Here is a 24,454-nt window from a genome sequence, read left to right as displayed (position 1 = left end):
TCCAAGAAGAGCATACCTGCCCCATTCTACAGCCTAGGAATACTGCAATACTTTGACAAGATAGTTGCATTCGGCTCCAATATATCCTCCTTCACAGCCAGCTCAGCCCTGGTACCAGACAGTGTCAGCAACCTCACCTCCTGTGATGGCAACACTTCAACAACCTGGCCAGGTTAATCGCACCTCTGTGAATCACTGCATACCATTTTGCCAGCTGAACTCCTGCCAGGTGACAAATTCTACCAACACACATCTAACTGTCGCTGTTCCGTGACAAAAGAAACCTCAGTGTTTAAAATTCTCCAGCACAGAGCTTCCAGAGGTTTCCAAAAAGAAGTCCACAAAGGATACAGACAGAGAAGGGCAGTATTTCTGTTACTTGTATTTGAAATACGTATTTCAATTACTTTGAAGTATTTTGTAATTTGTATTTGACAGGGCTGAAAAAATTGAAATGTAATTTGTAACAAGATACTTTAGAGTGGGAGTAACTGTGCAACTACCATTGGGGTGCATCTGTTGAGGGGTATGCAACATCAACATTGGCGACACCCAATGAAAGTATTTGTATAGGGAGAACAAACCATACAAGGAATAAAATGAATAACAATATTACAATAATTTTACTGAGCTCGTTCTGCTTATCTTTCAGGTGTGTCTTCCAACCTAGGCTACACCACCCATTCCTTATGCACCGTGGTAGCCTATAGATCAACATCTAACATCAAATGCTCGAGCCACCTCGTTTGGCAGCCAAGGTGTGTGTCAGGGTGTGTTTTAACCGAACGCGACGAGAAAGTTACGAGCGACGCGAATGCATGAAAAGTCAATGGCAGGAGGCGAATGGCGGAGTTAATCGCGGCGAAACTGCGAGCGACACGAAATGACCGTTTGCTGGAGTTAAAAAAAATGTTCCACTCGAGCGAAGATTTCGCCTGGCGAAAGCCAGTCACCTGCCAGTGGGGATAGAGGCCACGGCGTGACATGGCGCCAAATTCGCAAGTTCATTTTTCAGGCAACCCATCAAACCCGCGCGGGGAAAGCGAGGGTTTCGCTTGGTGTTCGGTTAAAACGCGGCTAATGAAGATGATGAACTGTCACCTAACGTGAAAGAAATATAATCCCCCAACTACAGCTTCCATTTTATCCATAAACGGAAAGAAGTTTATTCCATTCGCCCACTGAAGCGATAATAAAAAAAAAGCCGTCCACCATAATATTGTGTCTGGTGTGTGTGAGTGTGTTTAGGAAGGTTATCTTGGTATCTTGAGAACTAGGAAGCTACAGTTAAATGGTAATGTCGTTAACCATATGGGACAAGTTAATGTTGGTTGATAAACTGGTTGATTGTAACATCACATCAGTAACGTAAGTTAGTTATTTAGAGAACAGAACGAGACAGGCTGAAAATCAACTTCACGTCTGAGGAAAGCTGGCTAGCGATACAACTTAGCTATCGATGAAGTGAGGAGAAGGCAGAAAAACTAAGAAATCTAAATGTAACCAACAACATTCATTTTCGATGTACTGAGGCAATAGGCTATCTAGTCTTTTCCCATGTCTCGTAAAACTACGTTAGCCGCCTACCTAATGTTAGCTAACGTTAGCTAGTCTAGTACTAGTTCAGCTAACTCGAAAATGTCAACTTCAAGCCTCCCTCTCAAGATTTTCACTTTAGTAGTACTTTACATCCTACCTGCAATCTTTCATCCACATGGACAATTTTTCTCTCATTCCTTCACACGCTTTCTCCTTTTCCCTCTTTCGTTTCCTGCTCTGTGACCCTGACAGTTTCTTTTGAGCTTTCGCCGTCTCGACTCCCTCTCTATGTCATGGCAAGTTCACAACTTAGATGACAGGGTGCCGCGAAGCCTCGCGCTCTAGAATCTTTCATGTCATTTCAACTCGCATCATTGATACAGTCACTGGACCGCAGCCGTAACGAATAAGTAGCCTGTCTTGTCCCTGTGATCGGTCTAGACCTGGCTGTAACTTCAAAAATATGTCTATAATACAGCATGTACCTATTTTAAATGACAAAACAAAGACACATTTTCGTATCTTGTATATGTATACTTTTCACCATTGTTTTGGCACGCCCTTCGCGTAGCGCCCCTAGGCGCTGCATATGTTGCATAGCCGCTTTTCGCGCCACTGCCTAAAGGCAGCTAAATAGGCTACTAATTGAAGTGGGTGGGTCTCGACTGCCACGTCTCTGATTTGGACAGGGAGCATGTTTCTACATACTGCACAAGACATACTATTATCAGTATTTATTTAATTATTTATTTATTTTTTACGGTTTTGCTTAGTAGCATTCTACTTCCTGTTCTAGGATTCAAACTCTCACCAGAGCCTTGTGTACATTATAAAAATCTGAATGTTCTGCCATTTTGTACAAATTCAGAATGCCCAGTGTTACAAATGTGTTTTCCTGTATTTTCCGAATACAAAATACATGTATTTTATCTTGATACATTTTCTGGCACCAGTATTTTGTGTTTTATTTTGATACATTTATTTGAGGGGTATTTTGTATTTTGTAACAAGATACATTCTGATGTACCTTATCTTTGCCCAACTGTGGATACAGGTGAGTCTTTGTGAAGTGTGTACTTCTGATTGCATGACAGTATTGTGACAAAGACAGCAGCAATCTGGCATTCTAAAACGAATGCATGGATCAGGTACTCTGGTAGTTTCTCAGGATAGTAATAATTAATAATAATAATAATAATAATAATAAATTCCAAGTATGTGTTTTCAGTAGTCATTTGAAAGCAGTTTCTGCACTGGCTGCAGCCCCCTTACAAAGAAGAATCATTAATATGGAGGATCCTTTGTAAGATGTAGCTATAATGAATTCTCATTTCCCACCACTCTGTCTCTTGCATACCCAAAATGCATTACACAAATGTATTGCTTCCCCATAACGGCTTTTGATCAATGTTTTGCAGCATAAATGGTACGACTGCTTTGGTTGGAGGTTACGACTAAAACTGCAGTGTTGATGTTCTGTATTTTGCTGTTTCTGGGACACTTGTCTCAGTGGAATGGTAAATGTTGAAAAAATTAAAATGTCAGCAGTATTATATCCAAAACATGATTGGTATGGTTTAGCCTTTATTCAGACTAAGCCTAATGTGAATTGTCCTTAACTTTGAGTTAAAAAACCAAAGAAGTAGTACTCTTTGTTTCAGATAATGTTAACTAAGACATTGCAATACTAACCCTAGTGTAAATGTTTTAATCAAAGCTCAGAATGCATGACACTTAGTTGGCACAAAAACATCATTTGCACCAGACAGAGCATCATGCTTGATGGATACTGGATTCATCACTGAATCTAATTCCATCGGAGGCCTGCTTCTGCCACAGTGGGTTGGCTGACAGTATTTTGCCAGTCTTTTCGGGGGGTTTTCTGAGGGTACAATGCAACTTTAAGGCTGGATCAATTCTCTGGCACCTCTTATTAGGCAACCATCGTCAGTGTAATAGACTTCAGAAGTACATCTGTGTGAGAGATGGCTGCAATACTACAGAGGATTTCTTTTCTCTGAATCTTCTGAAAGCATCCACTTGAATTTGCAACCAATCAATGCTATCCAAACACTGAAACTCTCATTTCTAAGGGTGTCCTTCAGTTCTGCACAGAAGTCAGATATTTAAAGCCTCATGCAATTATCTGGATTCAAATCCCCTCATGTTCTGTGAATGATGACCTGATATTGCATATTTCCCTCACATATGGCAGAATGTTATTCTGTATTTGTATACGTACTTCTGGTACCTTAACCTGCAATGTCTGATCAGACGTGTCCACATTCATCCTAATAAAATATGTAGTATTTCATTTAATTCTACGTCAAAGTAAGGGTGTTTCAAGTCAGCATTACACAGATTATTTCAAAACAAACCTTTTCAAACACTGGCTAGTGCTTTAACCTCAATTCTTCTCATTAAAATTTTCAACAAGCATCTGCGGACATGCAGACGTGGGCTTTGGAAAAAAGGACAAATTTGCTAGGCTTGTATTGCTTTGAAAGATAATAGCAATTTCTTTTTTGGCTGCACGGTCACCAGTGGCATTTACGTGAACAGTGTAATTAGAATTGGGGGGGAGAGAAAGTGCGAGGTGACAATTTGACCGTGGTGTCATGATCACATACGGCGTCTCTCACTCGGCATGGCCATGTAATCAACACTGTCTCTCACTCTCTAATTAGACACAGAACAGGAATGCCCTAATATCAAGGTATTTTTTCCCCCAACACACTGGAAATAGAATTTCCCTGAATCACAGTGAATTCAATTCAAACGAGGGATTGAGAAAGAGAAAAGTGTCTGTCGATGCCTGTAAGAGCCCCTAAGTATAAATCAACATTGCTAACAGATTTTCAAGACCAAAAAATTGTGCCTTTCCTTAGCACCCTGAGGCCAGTGTGCCATAACTGACAATCTCGGCAGGCACATCATCCCATTACCAGTCACATCTTAAAAATGCTATTTGATAGGCATTAAAAAGGAGGAATGATTCTAAACCGTGGGACTGAACTGTCATGTTTATTTCATGTGCACCATTGATTTTTTTTGCTACGGGGTGTGATTAATATTTAAGGAAATTCAAGTTGAGTCGATCGTCTGCAACTCTTCTTCAGGGTCTAACACTGTTTGTGCTGTAGTTTTATTGTTATTATTTTTAGCCAAGTATAACACAACTCGTTTTGTTGTCTTCAATACCTGTTTTTTCCAACAGTATTAAAATTGTTTTAGCAAACTGAGCAAACGTGTTGTAAGTCATTATTATAAATGTCTGTAAACCATTACTTTAGAGTTGCATGATTTTTAAAATATTTTTCATATTGATATTAGCTCCCTGGAATGTAGTGTTCTTACATTCATTGCTTCATAACCATAGAGGTTACATTAAGGCCTTGTTAACAGTAATGTTTTACAACCATGTTAAGGGTTAAAAACAGTTCTGATATCTGACAGCAGTTCACATCCGTGATTGACTGTTGGTTATTGAATTGTGCTTTGGATGCAGCAACTGCGTAACCGTATTTTTCGCTTGTTCTAAAACCCTGTAAAACCCTCCCCAACACCATACGCCACAATCATAACCTGCACGGTCATTTGTTATGTTACGTTTCATTGGATTTTTGTCGAGGCACTCCCATAACTGTTGTTTTTCTTTTATTATTGTTTCAGTCACGCATGGTAAATGAATTGAATGAGCTTTCATTTTGGGTATATGGCATGGATTCACTTTTTATGTGGTGCATCATGTCCGCCAAAATGTGCTGTCTGGAATCGGCTGGCTCCTTCCTGCCACTCTGACACCTGTGCTGAGAGAGTGATTGATTTCATCTGTTAGACTCTGCGTGGCCTGCTCGCCTTTACCCACTATTTACTGCCCTCAGTAAGTGTTACCATGAGCTGAGGAGGAAATGGAGAAAGAGGCCGGTACAGCAGCTTCAGACGGCGGAAATGCTTTCTGGCCTTGATTAAGGTGAATTGTTGGGGGTCTGATTGCAGCAGCATCAGCGTTATTGTCATATTGACTACAGCCAATTACAACTTCTCATTACCTCAGTCCTTTTTCTCAAAAGTTTATTTCCTAAAAGAGAGCTTGACTTCAGCATGTAACTTCTGCAACATTTCTGTTAAATTCAGGAAACTACAGTTCCTCTTCTTCATAACAACAACAACAATAATAATAATAATAATAATAATAATAATAATAATAATAATAATAATAATAAAAACAACAATAATAATATTATATTATATTCAGCATTTTTAACCATTCCAATCACAGATATTAAATTTATTAGAACAGATATTCAGCTCCTGCAGTCCCCTCCTCCCAATCTAGGAGATTTTCCTTGGTAGGGGAGGTTCCAGAGCTTGAAGCCTGCTTTCCTATGCTGTGTCTTTTGGATGTTCTATTTTTAGACCACACCCTTTCAAGAATGTTCATAGGAAGTCAGCATATCAGAATATTTGTAGCCTCAACAAAGGCAGAAAACAGAATTTTCAATGTGGCATGCACTGAGTTGACAGTCTGGCCCATGTATTAAGAATCTGTGGTTCCAACCTTGTAAATATGCCATAAGTTATTCATGGGTTGGTGGTTTTGCTCATCGCTACCTTGTGGATTTCACTGCTGCACTTTTTACATGACACGGTCTCCGGTGATGCCGGTGGAATTCTAGAACTTTCCCCAGCAGTCGGTGTCGCTGTTGGCTCTTAGGATGTGGAACCAATCCCTTTATCATTTTTGTGGTGTGTTAATGAGTCTCCCTGTGCAACCAGGTTGTTTCCTGAACCACCAGTTTCAGCAACGTAGGACAGGTGGTGTTCCGCTTCCTGCTTGATTGTGATGGTCACGGTCCATCCTTGTTTACGGTCAGCCTTCGTGTGTGGTGTGTCTGTTGGCATGAGTGAGCTGTTGATGTGGCTTCGCTCTTTGTGGCCCAACTCAGCAAAGTCACTGACGAGGCCGGTTGTGGGGGAAGAGCATCGCTACAGTTGTCATTACTGTAAATATCAGTTGTCCCATGAGTAATTGTGCAGGGCTGGAACGGGTAGTGTTGGCAGGAGTTTCTCCGTCGATGAGATGAGGCAGGAAAGGATTACTTTGTTTCCCAGTCTTCCCCTGGGTCTGCTCTGTCCTCTCCAGCGTCTCTGTTATATTGAGGAGAGCGCACAGAAGATGCAACGCACTCAAAATCACATTGCCTCTGGAACACTTGGGGGAACTCTGATGGGGTTACAGAGGGCCATTAGCAGTTATCACCTGACCACATAGTCCAAAGTGTAAGGAAACACACTTCAGCTTTCCTAATACTGTGTTACAGATTCTGGGAAAGTAGATGTACCTTTAAATGTAGTCAATGACAACAAGGTGCTATTCTCCTGCTGCTCATAGCTCTGCTGCAATGTGCTGTTGCTGCATTGTGGCTATTCAAGGTCATTTGCAATATTCTGATCTGTTTCTTTGAGTTTTTGCACATAGAGGCATTATATTCATTACATTTTTTTAACTTTATTAATGCCTGACTACTGCATCAAATCAGGTACATTTTTTTTCATTCAGAGGTGACCCTCATTAAGCTAGGCCCTTGTTACACAATGCGTTCAGGATTACAGATCCTGATCAATGCAGCTGCAGTAGGCCTTTGGGATTGAGGTGACGTTTAATACTCACCTGCACTGTGTGTGTGTGTGCCTAAGCTGATCTCGTCTGTCTTATTGCAAAGCTGTCAGAAATTCTGTGACTTCCTTTGGCTTTATGCTCGTCTCTGTGTTTCTATTGCCGCGATGACAACGGCAGCCTCACCCTCCAGATCTGCGGCTCTCTCTCGTCCAATGGGCACCTCGAGACTTTGTCCGCAATGAACCGCACCTTCCCCTTGTGCATGCCGAATGAGGAGTGTCTGACAGCGCTGAGTGACTTCATCCAGGTTTCTGTGGCACGTATTTGCGGCACGGTCAGTCAGCATGAGAAAAAAAAGAGTCAAAGCCACACACGCTGTGAGTTCATTTTCACAGGCCCGTGCTTAAGACATTCCTCTCGCCTTCCTTCTCCATGACAAAACTACACCTGGGGCAATATTCATGAAAGATTCTCAGCTCGACTCTTGAGAACGGGCTAAAGCTTTGAAAATTATTCACATCTGAAAGCCGAGCAGAGCAGCAGTGCTATAAAGGTCCTTTGAATGACTTTCAGTGAAGAATTGGGACAAACTCCCAGACAAAGCAAGCCCCACGTCTGCGCTAGGACAGCTATGTGATTTTAATGAACACATGCACTGACATCGCATTCCAGACATGAATAAGAGTGTCTCTTTTCACCGTCTTGCGATGACAAGCTATGCCCTGTCAGCTCTGAAGAATGGCATTTTGAAACTATCCCCATTCTTTCCATATTGCAGTTATTGCCACAAAATTTCTGTATACCAACCGCTGACACACAAATCAACACAAAGAAGCAGGAATATACACTGTTCATAGCAAGAAGTGACGCAAACTGTGTCACCTGAGCACTGAATACATAATTGCTGAGGTAAAGTGAATCAGTATGTATTTATTGTAAATGTATTTAGCTGCATGGTGTCTGACTCCATGTTGTCCTAAAATGGCATCAGAGGAATCAAATGGAAATGGCTGCTGTGATGCCTGGCTCTGTTGTCCTTAAAAATGAGTCAGCGTCTGCAAACTCAATGGTTCTGGCTGGCATCAGTTGCTTCTGTTACTCAGATTTTTCCTACAGTGCTTTGTCCACCGTCCAATCACAGTCCTGTCGTCAATGTTCTCCTCTTGAATATCACAGAAATTGCACGGCTCTGGCAGTTTGTACAGGCTTCCAATTAGAGTCACCGTACCCATCTCACTGGTTTCTATGGTGGAAACTCTTGTGCACTGTATCCTTTAAAGAAAGGACTCATTAAACATACACTTTATAGTAACAAAATGATTTTTGTCTCCCTCGTACTGAAATGCAAACTTGTAGATATCCACAGCTTTTCTCCCCATAATACAAATCAATGAGCCAACCTGCAAGCCTGTCTTCTTCCTGCAGGTTTTGTGGCTGTGTAGTTTGCTTAAACCAGTTTTTTTAAAAGCCATTTAAGCCAGTTAGACTGTTTCCCTGCAAAAACTTCACCATTCAACTTGCCCTGCAGTCCACTAAAAGCAGCTTGTAACTCCCTCTTTAAAGTGGCACCCTGCAAATATTATGACTTCATAACTAATTTTTAAAGGCCTTTCTTCCAACACCATGCCATGAAGTCCCAGCCATTACCCGTATCTTACAGTGTGTTTATTACATGAGTACCCCAGTGGAGCACTAAACAAAATGAATGTTCCTCCCCTTTACCTAAAGCCAGGGAACACTTCTCATTACAGAATGCATCAAAAAATGAATAATAGCCCAGGCATGTCTTGCTTAGCTGGGATATTAATTAATGCTCCATAAATCTCAATCTTAACCGGACCTACCTTTGCCCTGCCCAAGTCATCAAGCCAGAAAAGAATAGAAATTAACTTATTCAGTTACAAAAGCTCCGGTAATTTCTGTAGGTCATGCTGATGGGTTATTGATTAAGATTAATGTCCTGGCGTTTTGGAATGAACCCTTAAACAATAACCTATTATATGGGGTAATTGATCATCAGAAAAATCTATTAAACTCCTTCCCTATGGCTAGAATTAATGACTTATAATAGTTATCAGGGATTTGAGGGCTGCAATTTATTAACTAGCACATGGGTGAAAATCTTTTGAGGGCATACATTGTTATATGAAAATTTCCATTAAATAATGTATATCGCCCTTTTAATTCTTTGAATATATTCATTAACAGCAGTTTGTGTAAAATAGGATAACAGAGCAAAAGAATTGTATTAGCAGATCTTAAATCCACTCAACAGAGCTGGCCAGGGTGAGCTGGGCTTTATGTCAGGTGTGAAGCCCTTCATCAACCTTGTTTACCCAACAACTGCAGGAATAGAGATGATGATGGTGATAAAGATCTAAGGGGATGTAGTAGGAATGAAAGGCACTTACTTTAACTAATCCAAACTATGCCTTCCTCATTGCCTTAACAGTGTTGAGGGACCTCAGACTGTGTCACTGGGGCTCCCCAAGGTCCAATCAAAGACACCCCCTTTACCTCTGTTGTGGTACCAGATCATTTGCAAAGGATGCCATAGCATGGCATAGTTTTCATAGCCTTAGCCAGACTGTGATGCACCAGGTTAATGTGTGCCGTCAATCACAGTCACCTCCCATCGTAATAAATGTGTGTGAAGATAGCACTGTAAAAAACAACATTCCTCAAAAAAGGTGAAACATGACTTTGTTAATATCCTCTCATCGCATCTGTGAATCTCCAGCCTGTCGTGTTTATAGCAGTTCAGCTACGTGCCAGCTGGCATTGGCTGTTGTACTTTTTTCATATGGCGTGATACTCAAGCGTGCCCTAGTTGAATAAGTTGAAGTGTGACGTGATTAGTTACTCTTATTGGCTGAAGCAAGACAGGCAAATAAGAGTAACTAATCACTTCAGACCCAAACACTTAGGATCTGTTCTGTGACCTCTAACCTTACATACTCTTAACAGGTGGTCTGTTTGGATGCCCACTCCTATCTAAAACACATCGTATCACCCACTAGGTGTAGACCGTGGTGTGAAGGTGACATCAGTGTTGTGCTTCTGCAGATTCTTCCTCAGCATCTTACAGCTGCTCAGTTGATTGTCTAGAATGGACATCACCTGAATCTAAGGGTTCATTATGGACTGAAGTGTTTAAGCCTGTTGGAAAATAGAAGTGTGCTCAATTTTTGAAATGTGCCCTTACCACACCCCCACCCACCTCATGACACAACAGATCGCTGCTCAGTCCGCCAGGCATAACATTTTACATTACTGGAATGACCTAGCTGCCATTAGGTGGCCCTTGTCATAGGATACAACATTCTTTATTGATATTAAACTGCTCTTCAATGTGAGGCCGTGGCCAATATAATACAAATATGAACAGATGTAGTTTCATTACTTTGGGCATAGGGCATTGTGCATTAACTAAGCAAAGCATGTGTGCATTTGTTTACCTCTCTGCTGTGTAATTAACATGGTAGCAGGATATTCAAATTCAATGATTGTGATAACGAGTTCTTTCTAGCCGCCCTTGTCATATACCTGGCAATTTGGCATCCATACACTAATGCACGGAGAGATATTGCCCTTAATTTGCATAATTTAATTAACATTCACACATTTGTCTGACATCTTAATCAAAGCCACCTTACTTGGCTTACTTGCACACCAGTCTAAAATTAGAAAATAATTACAAAAGAGATGATTTTGCAGCAGCAGCTGAGCAAAAAAATGTGCAGTAGTGGTTTTTCAGTCTTGGAAGTGAAGGAGAGCCTTCACCACCTCTCCCTTGAATCTAATTGTTAAGCATTGTTAATTGTGTGCACTTCTGTTTGTGTGAGGTACTAGCCTATTGGGTAATGAACCACACCTTACTGATTGAGGCCTGATTAAATACAGGTGTGGCTGAGGAGCAGGGGAAGGCTCATTGTGTCCCTGCTGTTGGTGCATAGGCTGGTTTCCTTTGTTGTATTTTAAAATAAATTATTGTATGTTTTAAGCTTTTGTTCATTTTTGGGCTCGTTAATGAGAGAAGTGTCAGCCAGCTTCTCTACAGTGTCAGCAAACATTTATTGTTTTTATTTAACCTTTATGTCGCCAGGAAGGTATGTGAGAACTCATTTCTCGATCACAGCGGTGACCTGGTGAATCAAGGTGGGCATGGAAGGCAGCAGTTGGGGGATGTAGAGAGCCAGTATGGGAAATCAACCACAGACCTTTCATGACCACAGTGAATCAGGATGTTGGTTTATAGTCTTGTCCAAAGATCTGCAGCTTCCAGAGAACAGTGCCTCCATCACTGGGCTGGGACATTGGATTTACTTGGTCCAGAGGGATATTGTCATACCTTACAGCCTTTCCAGCAGTTTTTTTTTTCTTTGTTTTCCCTAACATTCACTCACAATAGAACCCCTGTTCAATTCTATCAGGGTATTCATGCTCAAAGTCTCAAAGAAAATGTCTGATACTGTACAGCCTATACATAGTGGTTCCCAAAATGCCTATGGAATGGAAAACCTCCTATGATAGTGCCTTCATAAATAACCTCCAAACTGTAACTTTATGGGGAACAGGTTAATTTAGGATTGCCAGTTACTGAGCACTATCTTTGAAGCAGCGTGGGATGATGCTTTGAGTACGTCTCCACCAGAGCCACGCTTCCCCCTGTATCGTCCTACCTGAGCTTTATCTTCGACAGCCCCACCCCTGGGGCAGCACGGGCAGGATACGCACCTGAAGGAAGAGAACATGCACCTGCTGGTGACTGCCCATCACAAGGGCAGAGAGAGCTCTCCTAAGGCTGGCTCCCAGAGTGTTTATTTCTCTCTCCCCTGACTGAAGAAAGAATGCATCATTCCCGTTTGCCCTGAGATACAATGGTAATTCTTCCGAGAAGCCTTTCTGGGAGGAAATGTACCGTTGCATCTATATTCCATCCAGAGATGTCATATCCTGTTGCCTCAGTGTGGACTGAACTCCTGAACTTCCCACAATCACCAAACATTTATAAAACGCAAAGCACACTGACAAAGAGCAGTGAAAAATATCTCCTCGGGGCTACATTTTTTACTGACTGACAGAGCAGAAGTGAGCACTGTCACTTTTTGCACTTGATTACCCAGAATCCAGCACTGAATTGATTATTCCTTATTATATTCTTTTTTTCCTTTTGCTTAAGCTGTATACAGAGTTTCTTGGGGAGCTTTGTAAAAGATGAGTATTTTGTATAAAAGGAAAAGCTCAGGATAATTTTCTAACTTTTGCATTGAATTTAACTGAACTGAAGGATCTAAACTGTTTAGTATGCCTTATTAATTTTGGCACAGTTCTCCTTTGACTCTCACAACTCACTGTCAAATATTTTAAAATATTAAAATATCATGTTTGAATATACTGAATATCTCTTCTGTTTAACTGTATTCTCATTCTCATGTCTTTAAAGAATATATTTTCTGTAACACTGGCGGAAACAGTGTATGAGTGGGTGAACAGTACAAGAACAATGTATGATTTGGAGAATATTGTACAGGCATTTCAAACAATGTTCATGATTTGATCAATGAATCTGCACAATAATGCACACTGTACTTTAGCTGATTTGGATTTAATTGAGCACACAATCAATATGCAAGGTTTTAACATCAACACATGATTTGCTTCTGACAAACAGGAAAAGAAATATAACTATGGCAATACTGCCATCTGCATGTGACTAAGAAAACTGAAATGCATGAAAAACTGCTCCACTGCAAATCACCTTGCAGTATATTGATCACCTAAAACCTGTAAATGCAAAACTAAGAAAATAAAGGTTAACTTATTCATTTCCAAACTGTCATAAATCTTCATTTATGGTTGTTCTACAGGAATTACAAAAGAGATTCATACAAAGATATCTGTTGTTGTTATCAAAATAAACAGGAAAATTCTAAATGAGGAATGAAAATATTTGTTCATCCACAAATTGCACTGTTACAGTGATCAATCTGGTTGAAGTCCACACTGTCTGTGGCAGCTCATTTAAGAAAAGCGCTACCCCTTGGTGGTGAACATATCAACTCAAAGGGAAGTGGTAAAAGAGGAAAATTGAAGGAGATACCCCAGAAGAATCTTCTACCAAAATTATGAGAATGAACTTTCATATCACTAAACAGCAGTTCTTTGCTGCAAGTGCTTTGCTTTCAGTGTGATCATTGTTTCATTATTAACTTCAACTATTAACTTATTAACATTAACCTCCGTTTGAGGGAAATGGCTCCATCTGCTGGACTTTAGATTCCCAACATGGATCACTAATGAACAGCACCTGGCCGGCCCACACACCTGAAGCCACTCAGCCCTGATGTCTTGGGCACTTGTGCTTTCTGGAAGGGGGGTGTGAGGGTAGAGAAGGAAAACAGTGGGTTTCCCCATTCACTCAAAGCTGCAGCATTTGCCTAAGCAAAGAAAATTTTGACCTGTTTTGGATGAGGACCTAAGTAAATGTTTCTGATTCTGTGTCTGGATATTGATTCAAATTACTGCCTGAGTGTTTATGGACTGGTTATAGGAAGGTGTTTTCATTGTTCTCCACATTTTTAGGAGTTTGTGTTTCTCAAAACAGCCATTGCAGTTTTGACCTTATGTTGCCTCTTGACTCTGAATCAACACTGTCCCACCTGTAACATGCAATCCCCACCTTTGTTTTTGTTACTATATGTTCTCATAGCCTGATCCAAACCTTGAGAAAACGGGAATATGCAGTAAATGCATTTCAGACTCTAAATTCCTGTGGTCCTAGCATCCTAGGGTGTTCCTGAATCATGGGAATCTGCCTGGCAGCCACTCTTGACTCCCCAGAACCAGGGCAAGGCAGGAATACAAGTATATTGTCACACAGGACACAAAGTAACATGTTTAACTGGTTATTCCGACTTTATCTTAACATAACCATTTCAAGATTAGTGCTCATGACTCATTTATGCATTTAGGTTTTTGTTGTTGATCTGAATCAGATTCAATACAGACCAATGATGCATAACAACACATGTTCACAAGCAAAGCTAGATTCATACAAGACCAAAACTGTTTCTTCATAGCTATAGTATTCACTTGAGCCACACCTTTTTTGGTCTTTGTTATCTTTAGAGCTTTTTTAAAGATCACATTAAATTTGTGCCTACAAGACTTCATCCAATGAATCTGAAAGCGTGACCAGAAACTCGTGAAAGCGCTACTTTCTACAGATTAGTTTTATCGCACGTCAGTCCTCCTCTTTGGCATCGTACCAGTTGTGAGTTTACTTTCCAACAACTCTCCATTATCAGGAAATATAATTGTTTTTAGAACTCAGCAGGTCTGTCCATTTGCTCTCACTTAGCCACGGCGACAGACGCTTCGTGGCCAGCGCCGGTGCGCGCCTGTAGTCTCTCGTACCCGTTGCCCTCCCGTCTCGGGATTAAGAGCAAACGGCGATCGGTCCATTTAATTGTTGCTCGGCGTGACGTCTGCATCCATCATCGGGCATCTCATTACAGCCGCTTTCCCACCGCTACCCCCACATCCATCTGAACGCGGCAGCAGAGCTGAGGCGCCTTCCCTGATTGCCCTCAGCATCCCAGATTATCACCGGTAAACTAACACGCAGGGCAAAGTAATTGCCTGGTACTTGTCAGCGCTGCCGTTTGCTGAGTGCTCCCCGCATGTCTGGAGAAACAAGCAAAGGATAATGGGCTTTAAATACGAAAGGCAAGCCACGTTAAGCTGCCTTTAAACTTATAAACTCCTCTGGATATACTTTTTGTTATTGGTATTATGTTTATTTTTGTGATTAACAACTTCAAATAATTGTAATACTAATATTTTAATGATGTCACTCATCAGTATCACAATCATGATGAGTGGATGTGGAATGTGATGGTGCTGGCTGAGACAGAAACCATAAAAATATAGGAGAGTAATCTACAAAGCAATAACTAATTCATCTCAGAAACATCAAACAATGATCCTGCACCTTGCCAGAAGCATAGCAAACCAACCAACTACTCTGCCCAACTAACCAACAAAGAGCTGCCCCATGTCTGCTCATGCACAGTTTGACAGGTGGGATGATAGCCAGCCATTGGCTGACGAGTGCCACCTGTCAAACTGCATACATTCCTCAAGCAGACAGAAGCTGGCTGAAGGGGTGAGTACAGGAATAGCCATGGAGGATCTTCAAAAGCACACAATTAAAAACTTTCACAGCCCAGTTGCGCAGACCTGCACAGGGGTTCGACTGTCAGGTTTGGACCACAAACTCCCCGAACTGTAGGTCAGTAGTTGTTTGTTGGTTGAGGTGAAGGGTCCTCTTTCACAAGAGGCATTACCTGTTTCACTTTTGCACTTAACATGAAAATTTTAAATGTCAGAAAGATCAGCATTAAGATTAAGGTCTTCAGTCTCTTATGATTTGACATCATTGAAAGAATGTGAAAATGTTAAATAAGGGCTTAAAGGTAATGCTAATATTCCATAGGGGCAATCAAATAAAAGGAGAATGAGCTGCAGGTGGGTGATCTTTATTTCAATGGGCACGCTTGTTAATCACACAAAATTATTTATAAACAGGTCCAGGGCCTTTATCAGGTAAAAAAAAAATAACATGTATTCCCTGTTTCAACCTCACAAGCTTTAACTGCAGAATAACAAAAGCAAAACCAAACCACGTTACAAGATTTTTAGAGATTTCCCTTCCAAGTGGACTATAAGGGAAAAGTTCACTGACCGTTTTTTTTTTTTTTTTTTAGCACACATCCACACATTCTCCTCCATGTGTCCTAGTTGCCCCATGCTATGTGCCCTACCCATTACAGACAAGTTCTCGTTGTGCTTGAAGACTAAAAACAACTTGCCCTTCTTAAAGTCATTGCCTGGTGCCTGTGTATGATTTCGGTGATTGATTGGATAATCAACTCAGTCTGCCAACTTAATGCCCCTGGACGCAGCCTGCAATCAAAATTTCTCTGTATTGAATCCTTCAGCAGACACAAGCGCAGTTTCAGCTCTGACCAGCACACGTTTCCAATGGGCTGCATGCTGAGTAGTGAGGAGATCACTGAAGAGAGGATTGTGTTGAAGGTAATCTGTTTTGTTTTCTCATCTTTGCTTTTTTTTTTTTTTGGGGGGGGGGGGGGGGGGGCACTTCAGTCTTCCCTTACATAAGTCATGCCCTCTAGTGGACAAATAGGCATAGCAACACTCATCTGCATATGTTTTATTGCTTAGTAACAAGATGTCAAACACAGGTGAATATTCAGTCTTTTTGGGGTGGGAAAAGTGAATGGATTTTTATTGCTAAAACTGCAATGACACATTCCTCCTGTCACTCTGGCTGTCTTGATATATTTTCCCATTCAAGGAATGTGCTGTTTCTACTGTGTACATAGGTTTAAACCGGTGTTTCTCAAACCTCTCCTGGAGGACCCCTTGTCCTGCATGTTTCAGATCTCTCTCTACTCCAACACAGCTGATTGAAATGATCAACTCGTAATGAACTCCTCAAGCTTCGTAATAACACCGACGTGAAAAAAACCTGTCTGTTGCTGCCCGATCCGTCCTGCACGTGCACAAAAGTCAGCGCATGCGCAGAATTTAACCCCTTTTACGACACTGCCCGATCCGTTCCACGCATGCGGGATTACTTTACGTCGCTTTAATGCCCAGCAGGGGTTGGTATTGGTGGTCAAAATAGTAGTATGGGTATGCTGTGCAGCAAATATGTCTGATACTGAGTTCTACGCAGCTCTCCGGCAATATCTAGCGAGCCGGAAAATAACATCATCAGTATTGGACAAGGCTGGGAAAAAGAGAGTCACCCGGGTGGCTGATAACTACGTCCTAAAAGGTAAATAACATTAGCCAGTTATCGCTAGCTAAGTTAATGTTAGCTAACGTTAGTCAAAACAGGGCTTGAAGTGCTACTGTGGCTAAGTTATCAATAGTTTATTTCCAAAGTTATCATTTGCACCAGCCAAAGTCTTTCGGCCCAAAATCTAACCGCAAACCGTCAGGAGAAATCCGCTGCATTTGATAGAATGGGGAACCTTGTTATGAAAGACCGGGATCAAGACTCCTCACCAAACCCAATGCTGTTAAATCTGGTCTGGTAATAGCGTGTGAATATTATCAACATATCAACACTTTTTAAGTATACATACATATAGGTATGCCATGAATGACAAATATCTTTCAAAATTCTTTAAAGGTCTTGTGGTATGTTGATAATATTCACTGTGATTTCTAGACCAAATTTAACAGCAGTGGGTTTGGTGAGGTGTCTTGATCTGTGTCTTTCATGTTTGACATCATAAATTCAAATGGTCAGAGTGTTTAACAGACCGATTAGCTAAATATCAAAGGAATATCCAAAGCAAAACTACCTTTACCACAGTAAATCTTGCCACTGTCAAAATTCACCCTTTTTTCTAGTTGGCTAGTGATAATGTAAAGCCATGGAAGCAAGTCAGTGAAACATGTCTTTTTTTTCCTCTCTCCAAACAGACAATCGGTTATTCTATACTGGTCCCAGCAGGCAGTACATGAGGCTGGTTGTTCTGTCCGACGAGCAAAAGCGGGCAGTGCTGGAAGAGTGCCACAAACATCCTGGCACGGGCAACCACAGTGGTGTGAGGGGCACCAGAGACAGGGTGGTTGCCGGATATTACTGGTCCAGTTTAAAGAAAGATGTCACAGATTGGGTAAAGAGATTTTCATAGGATTGAACTGAGCCTCATGGCTTTCACACAGTGCTCTTGCTGTGAGCACGTGTGCGCACCAAATTTACTCTTTCTTCAACTTCAGATTTCACATCTTACCAGTCGTGTCTTCAATATGCATGACATTTAATTTCTGTTTTAAACAATGAATCCCTACATCAGGTCAAATGTTGTCATCGCTGTCAACTGAAAAACCCAATTAAGACGGTGGCACCAGTTCTGCATCCAATCAAGGTAGGGTCTACTGCCTAATACACAATTGCTATGAAAAGACTTATGCAAGGTAATGTGCTAATAGCACATATGCCCACCGGTGAAAGAGGCATGGGAAGTGTCCCCCTCTAAGGGAGACAGCCAAAAAGAACCAATATGTTCTCATTGTGACATGTCATCTGTACACTAAATGGGTCACTGCAGAGGCTTTGCAAACCAAGTCTGCAAGTGAAGTCAGCTGCATTGATATCCAAGCTGTATATGTTTGGAATGATCCGTATCTTTTGTGTGCTTGGAATGTGTGTTTAGTCGTTTCACTGTGTATTTTCATGGTGTAGGTTGAGGGCACCAACCAAAATGTAAAGCATGCGCTCAGGAAATGCAGTATGTCAATGAGGAACACAATGATTCGGACGTGCATGGGGTCAATACTGCAAAGCAGGTGTTGGCTTCCATTAAAAAAAAAAAAAAAAAAAAAAATTGATAACACATTTTAGTGGGATAGCTTTTTGTTGGTGGCGTGTAACATTTCATTTGAAGGAACTGAAGTTTTCTAACATTACCTTAACTGTTGTTGTATAGTGAGTGAAATCTTCATGCATTTCAAAAATTTTCCTAAAAATTAGACTACACACATCTACAAAGTACAATCCGTACTATCTTCTCTTCCACCGACATCCCCGTTTCCCAGAGGTGATGAATGCGTGGCCCATGGGAGAAATGTTTGAAGGACGGGACACAGAGGATGAGCCGCATAGGAGATTGACTGACATTAAAGCTGTAAATGAAAAGGTTGGAACTGTTGTAGAAGACACCAGTATTTGCATGCGTTGTAGTATACTAAGTTCTATGTACTGATCTTTCAGGTTCTCAGCAACATCAAGAGGGCGCAGAAAAAAAGCTGCTCAGAAAGGAAGCAAAAGCGGGTGAGACAGTGTTTCCTGGAGGCTGGTGATGAGGTGCTGATTGGTGAGGACCCCAAGAAACGCAGAGCGGGAGACACTCTCCAGAACAGGCATCAAGGACTGTTAACCCTTACCGCAGTGTCAACTAAAGGTGTGGCAACTGTGTGGAAGGGCGATGGCAATGTGACACTGAATGTGTCACAACTGAGGCCATACTGTCGGTTCAAAGGTTAATCACATTTATGTCATTGTGTTCTGTGGAGGTATATGTAGTATTTAAGCAAGTAACAGTATAAAACCGCTTTATGTTGTCCAAGGTCATGGCAAAACACAAGTGGGGAACCCTGGGGACCATGGTTATGCAGCAAGTGACTGGTTGTCGACAGACCACCAGTATGCTAGCCATGGTCCACTGTGGTCCAACGATTTAGGGCTTCTCCAGAATGAACTGGTGAGTGCCAATTCCATAGAGTGACTTGTCATGTACAGTATGTTGGCCTGCTTTAAGGACAATGCATGATTACTCAAGTGTTGTCATAATCACAGGTATACTTTATTTCATTCTTAGCTGAACTATGTGCTGGATAGAACACGTCCAGCACAAGAGCTGATTGTGCGGGATGGCCCCATCTGCCACACAAGGGAGGACTTTTGGAGCTTAGGCTTAAGTCAGAACATGGAAAGCAATGTATGTTGACATTACTGAGAAGAAAAAGTACTACTTTCAACCACAATGGCTAACACAGTACCTGTGGTTGCGGTACGAGGGGAATGCTAAGGTGTGTGTGTATTGTAGGCAATGTGGCCCATCCATTGCAGGCAACTCTAAACCTGTTACCGGGTCAACACAGTTTGAGCTTGAAACTTTGAAGCTGCACAACGACAGTATGAAACACAAAACCTGCAGGGACCGCATCTGCATCACCCGGAACACTGAGCCCCTCCCCACTTTTCAGCGGTTAAGTGAGAGTAATCGCTCAACGGAAGAGAAGTCATCAAGTTCAACACTGCCTATAACATAGTTATGCTTTGCTTTTATTTGAAAACCGTTTTATGTTTTCTTATAAACTTGTATAATAGAAGATGACTTATTTTGTCAGCCACTGCTCGTGGCAGAAACTTAATGTTCAGATTAAAATATTTTGCAAATATATCAAGTCTCGACTCGCTGTCAATCTTTACATCAATGCAAAACGAGGGTATGCAGCATGCAAGGTCATTGATTAATACCATGCTGTACCAAAAAAAAAAAGGGTGCGACCAAACCATGTGCTGGTGCAACCAACTGAGAAAGTTGGTAGCACCAGTGCTACCAGTGGAAAGGTTAGTCTGGAGCCCTGTGCTGCATGACTTGTCTGCGAGGTCACTGACACAAAGGTCCTCCTCTCTCTTTTGAGTACCACTCAGTCATGTCCCCAACAATTTCTGACTTTAAGACGAGACAAATGCATTTTTGGTGTTAAAAAAAAGCTGTTCACTTCCCTCCAGGCGGTGGTAGTCACAGATGATCAAAAACACTCTCATGCAAAGCAGAAAATGGTGCTATCCACTCTTTCATTTTTAATTTCTGAACAATTTCAGCCAGTCTAGATATTGTTTGACCACTTTTGTTTATGGGCAATGCACAGGAAGTGTATTACTTTAAAAACATTCATAGTTAAACCAAATGTTTTTTTTGTGATGAGTGAATTTATCAGCCTTGTTTAAAACTATCTTATTGTCATTGGATAAAACCATATGAATGTGTAGATGTCACTCAGCATAAGTTTTTTTTTTTTTTTTTTTTTTTTTTTTTTTTTTGATATTTTAGATCATTGCCCTTTTGAAAACCATTAAGACATTTAACCACGTAACCCATTTACTCCATCACTGAGTGCAAGTATTAACAATATATTGATTAAATAATATTTTAAGTCTAAGAAGTATTTCTGAAATGTGTTAATGTGGAGGAAAGAGTCATGCTTTGTCTGCTGTTTTCCAGAACATCGTCGGGGATTGCTTGGTTTCCTCCTCAGTAGACACACAGATGCATCAGCCATCGGGTTCCTGTCGGCTTTTCGCTCACGGCGAGAGTACGCTCAAGGAGGAGCAGCTGGAGGTGGCATGTGACCGTGGCAGAGCTGGTCTCCACGGAGACGCAACGGAATCCTACGCAGAGGATGAAAGAGAGGCAGAAGAGGGCAGTGCCGAGGCGAAAACGCACGCTTTGACGGACTCTGCCTGTGAGTACAGCCTGAGTGTAGTGGGCAGCATTGTAGTAATGTGGTTAGCTGTCGGGATAAAATCAGGCAGTTACACAGACCACAGATGAGAACATGCTGTGTTCCTGAGCAGAGGTAAGTGCTCTACAGCTGAATTCTAGATCAAGCAATTCGGTACTGTATAGACAGAATGGAGCACTTACGATGCTTCATAAAATTGTAGAATGTAAAGGGTAACTTTAATGAGGCATTTAAAGTACTGTTTAAATTAACAGAATGGAAAGGGTTACCAGTGCAAGTCTCCATTTCAGCTAGTGAATTAATCGTATTTAAAAAGCGATGTTTTTCCCTTTTTTGAGGTTCGAGCGCGAGCTTTTCATTCACGGACAGGACAGGACAGGACGGGGTCGGGGATTGGCCTGCTTTGGAGGAGGGCTGTGTCCTGGTCCGGCGAGTTGGAGAACGGCCAGCAGAGCAGGACGAAACGAGCGTCCACACCCTGACCTCCAGCCCCATCGCCAGTGATGTCACTGAGCTGGGCTTGGTTCACATCATCGAGGATCATTGTTCAGGGACCTCCATCAAATTGGAGCTTTCAGATGAATCCGAGGATGTGGGAGATGCTACTGGCATAGGAAATGATTCTTTAACAGCATGTGGCCCAACAGTACCCCCAGTCAGGAAGGAAGACCCAGCCTTGGAATACAGAAGTCAGAGTGAGTGCTCTCTCCTCAACAAACTCTTGTGCTCAACTTGTGTGGGTCATACACATTACACATCAGCCCCTTTTTTGCAAGTCAGCTTTTTACTGGAAGCTAAGCAAGCTGTAACTAAATGTCTCCATTCAGTTACATTGCATTACATTCTTTAAGCAGAAGACTTTAGTCACAAAAGAACATAAGTGTATCCTTTCAGAACAGAAGTGTATCCAGTTCTCCTTTCATGAATGTGATTCATTTTCTCTACTTTAGATTTGTATTTCTGGTTTATTTTTCATGCTCTGCAGTAGCAGGAGACTCCACTGAAACCCCTGCCCACACTGACTGCGGGAGGCGAACCCATACGGAAGAAACCCCGACAGGCCATGGAGGACCCTCGGATTTCGAGCTTCTGAGGGCTCAGCTGCTGAGGGGCAAGTCGACCGCCTCTCTGCGGGGGCCGAACGTTTGCGAGGTGTGTGGGCGGAGCTTCAGCCTGCAGGAGACGCTCCAGCTGCACCAGCTCCTGCACAGGCTGGACGATACGTACAGCTGTGCGGTGTGTGGGCGGCGCCTGGAGGCAGGCTGTCCCTGTGGGCGGGGTCAGTGCCAGTGCAGCGACTGTGAGGAGAAGCCGAGTCGCTCTAAGAGTCCGACTACACACCAGCGTGCATACAAAGCCAGGGCCGTGTGTGTTGACACTTAACCCTGCAGAATGGCAGCGATAAAGGCTGAGAGCCAGGCTTTCTGGCTGCTTACTAGACATACAATGTATAAATCAGAATGTTCTAGTCTGTGTGCAGTATTTAATGAATCCTTGTTCTTGGAAGTGTGGCAAAATAATGCTGCAATCCACACTTTACTAGCAGTACAGACACAGTTGCTGTTGAAGACAGTTCTACATGTAGGCCAGTCCTGAATCTGGGTATTTTTTGTATGTATTTGTAAATGTTTGCTTGGATAAGTGTGTTCTCTGATTTTAATACTAAAATTTCTAATTTCTAAAATTGCTAATAAAGCATAACATTTTGCACTGTAACGTGGTTACATTGAGTGCAGTTGCCTATCAAACATACCTGTGCCTTTTTTCTTCTTTAAAAATGCATGATGTTGACAAACATCTCAATGACTGCAACACTAGGAAACCGCAGAGGAAAGAAACTGGCCTCGTACGATCAGAGCAAATTAATTAGGCAAACAAGAGCCTACAGCTATCAGTAAATTTCAGTAAATGAATCAATTTGGGGAAAATGCCATATGTTGTTTCCAAGTACTTAACTTGGTGGGTGCTTATGCTGGGTAATTGTAAATCCTTTTAAGTGAAAAATAACTTGGATGGCTCTGCAGACAAAGTTCATAAAGTGGTTTCTGACAGCCCCAAAGCACACACCGCACCCAGAGTGAGCGAGTGCAGGTGAGTTTGCTGTGAGTCTGTGGGTCGTTACTGATGCTGAACCTGCACCCAGGCTGGGTGGAAACCGGTGGGCACAGCAACAGAAGTAGAGCCCTTCTGGGCAATCATTTTAAGAAGAGCATTTGAAGTAGATTATCCATCAGTAACTCTGACGTGAATTACCCTAGCAGTCATAAAGAATTACGCACCTGAGAGCAGATTTTGCTTGATCATGGAAAACGTTATTCTCATGCTGTGGATGCAGTGAACAGATTTTTGCATCCCATAGGTCCTGCTGCAGCTTTATGAACGGGATGCACTTTGTCATGCTGTGGAAAAAAGTCTGGAGGTGCCTCAGTAATAACGCATGCCATGTGCTGTTTACGGCAATCCAGAGCTCCCAGCGGCTTCCCAGGGTTCTGCTCTCGTTCCTGGGTTTCCAATTTGATCTGAAAGGTTCCTGATAGGATGGTGAATTAAGTGTGTGTTGCTCAGACCACACCCTCACACTGCAGGCACAATAAGAGGCACGCTGTCTGCTGCTGTATTCCATCCATCCCCATGATAGGAAAGTCTTCAAAATGTTTGTGCAACTAACATTAAAAAACATTGTTCAGTTTAGACAGCGATTCTCTACAAACATAAGTGTTCTTATGCTTTCTGTGACTTGCCTCTTCATCTTCTGAAGTGTGTTTAGTGGGATTTCTTTGCTGAGCTGAGATAAAATGGTTTGTGCTAGGGTTGCAAACCATTAGAAGTTTTTACGTATGTGTTTGTATAAATAACATTAAGCAATCAATTCATCTTTTTTAATAATTAAAAACATTCTATTGAAACACAATAGAGTATGCCAACAATGTACAAACAAAATAAAAATTGAGTTTCCTTATTAATAACCTGCTTTGGAAGGGAAAAACTGTAAATCTATCTAAAAAAGAAACAGAAAATAATGAGCAACAGACTTCACAATGAACAGTTTCAGTAAACATTCAAGAACGGCTTCAGTTCCGTTGAAGAAGAAAATAAAACTAACGGATGCCATGTAAGTACATTCAACACAGCAAAAGGGCAGACGTTTTCGTTCACAGTTTTTAAAACCTGGTAAAATATCAAGAATTCCAAAGTATAGTAACTGTCCCACAT

At 41.7% G+C, this 24,454-nt stretch overlaps 1 protein-coding gene across 1 annotated transcript; it reads left to right on the top strand.

Moving 5' to 3' along the window:
• The first annotated feature begins 16,857 nt into the window (after positions 1-16,857).
• LOC118783424 lies at positions 16,858-22,694 on the top strand. Its single transcript, XM_036537294.1, has 7 exons — positions 16,858-17,030; positions 17,687-17,883; positions 18,064-18,135; positions 18,981-19,040; positions 21,001-21,241; positions 21,580-21,936; positions 22,227-22,694. Exons 1-7 carry the CDS (start codon positions 16,904-16,906, stop codon positions 22,622-22,624), a joined length of 1,452 nt encoding a protein of 483 aa, XP_036393187.1. The 5' UTR covers positions 16,858-16,903; the 3' UTR covers positions 22,625-22,694.
• Positions 22,695-24,454: the final 1,760 nt, after the last annotated feature.

Source organism: Megalops cyprinoides, chromosome 9 (assembly GCF_013368585.1).
Source record: "Megalops cyprinoides isolate fMegCyp1 chromosome 9, fMegCyp1.pri, whole genome shotgun sequence".
NCBI lineage: Eukaryota > Metazoa > Chordata > Actinopteri > Elopiformes > Megalopidae > Megalops > Megalops cyprinoides.
The sequence above is the reverse complement of the archived record's forward strand: the minus strand, read 5'-3'. Positions and strand labels throughout refer to the sequence as shown.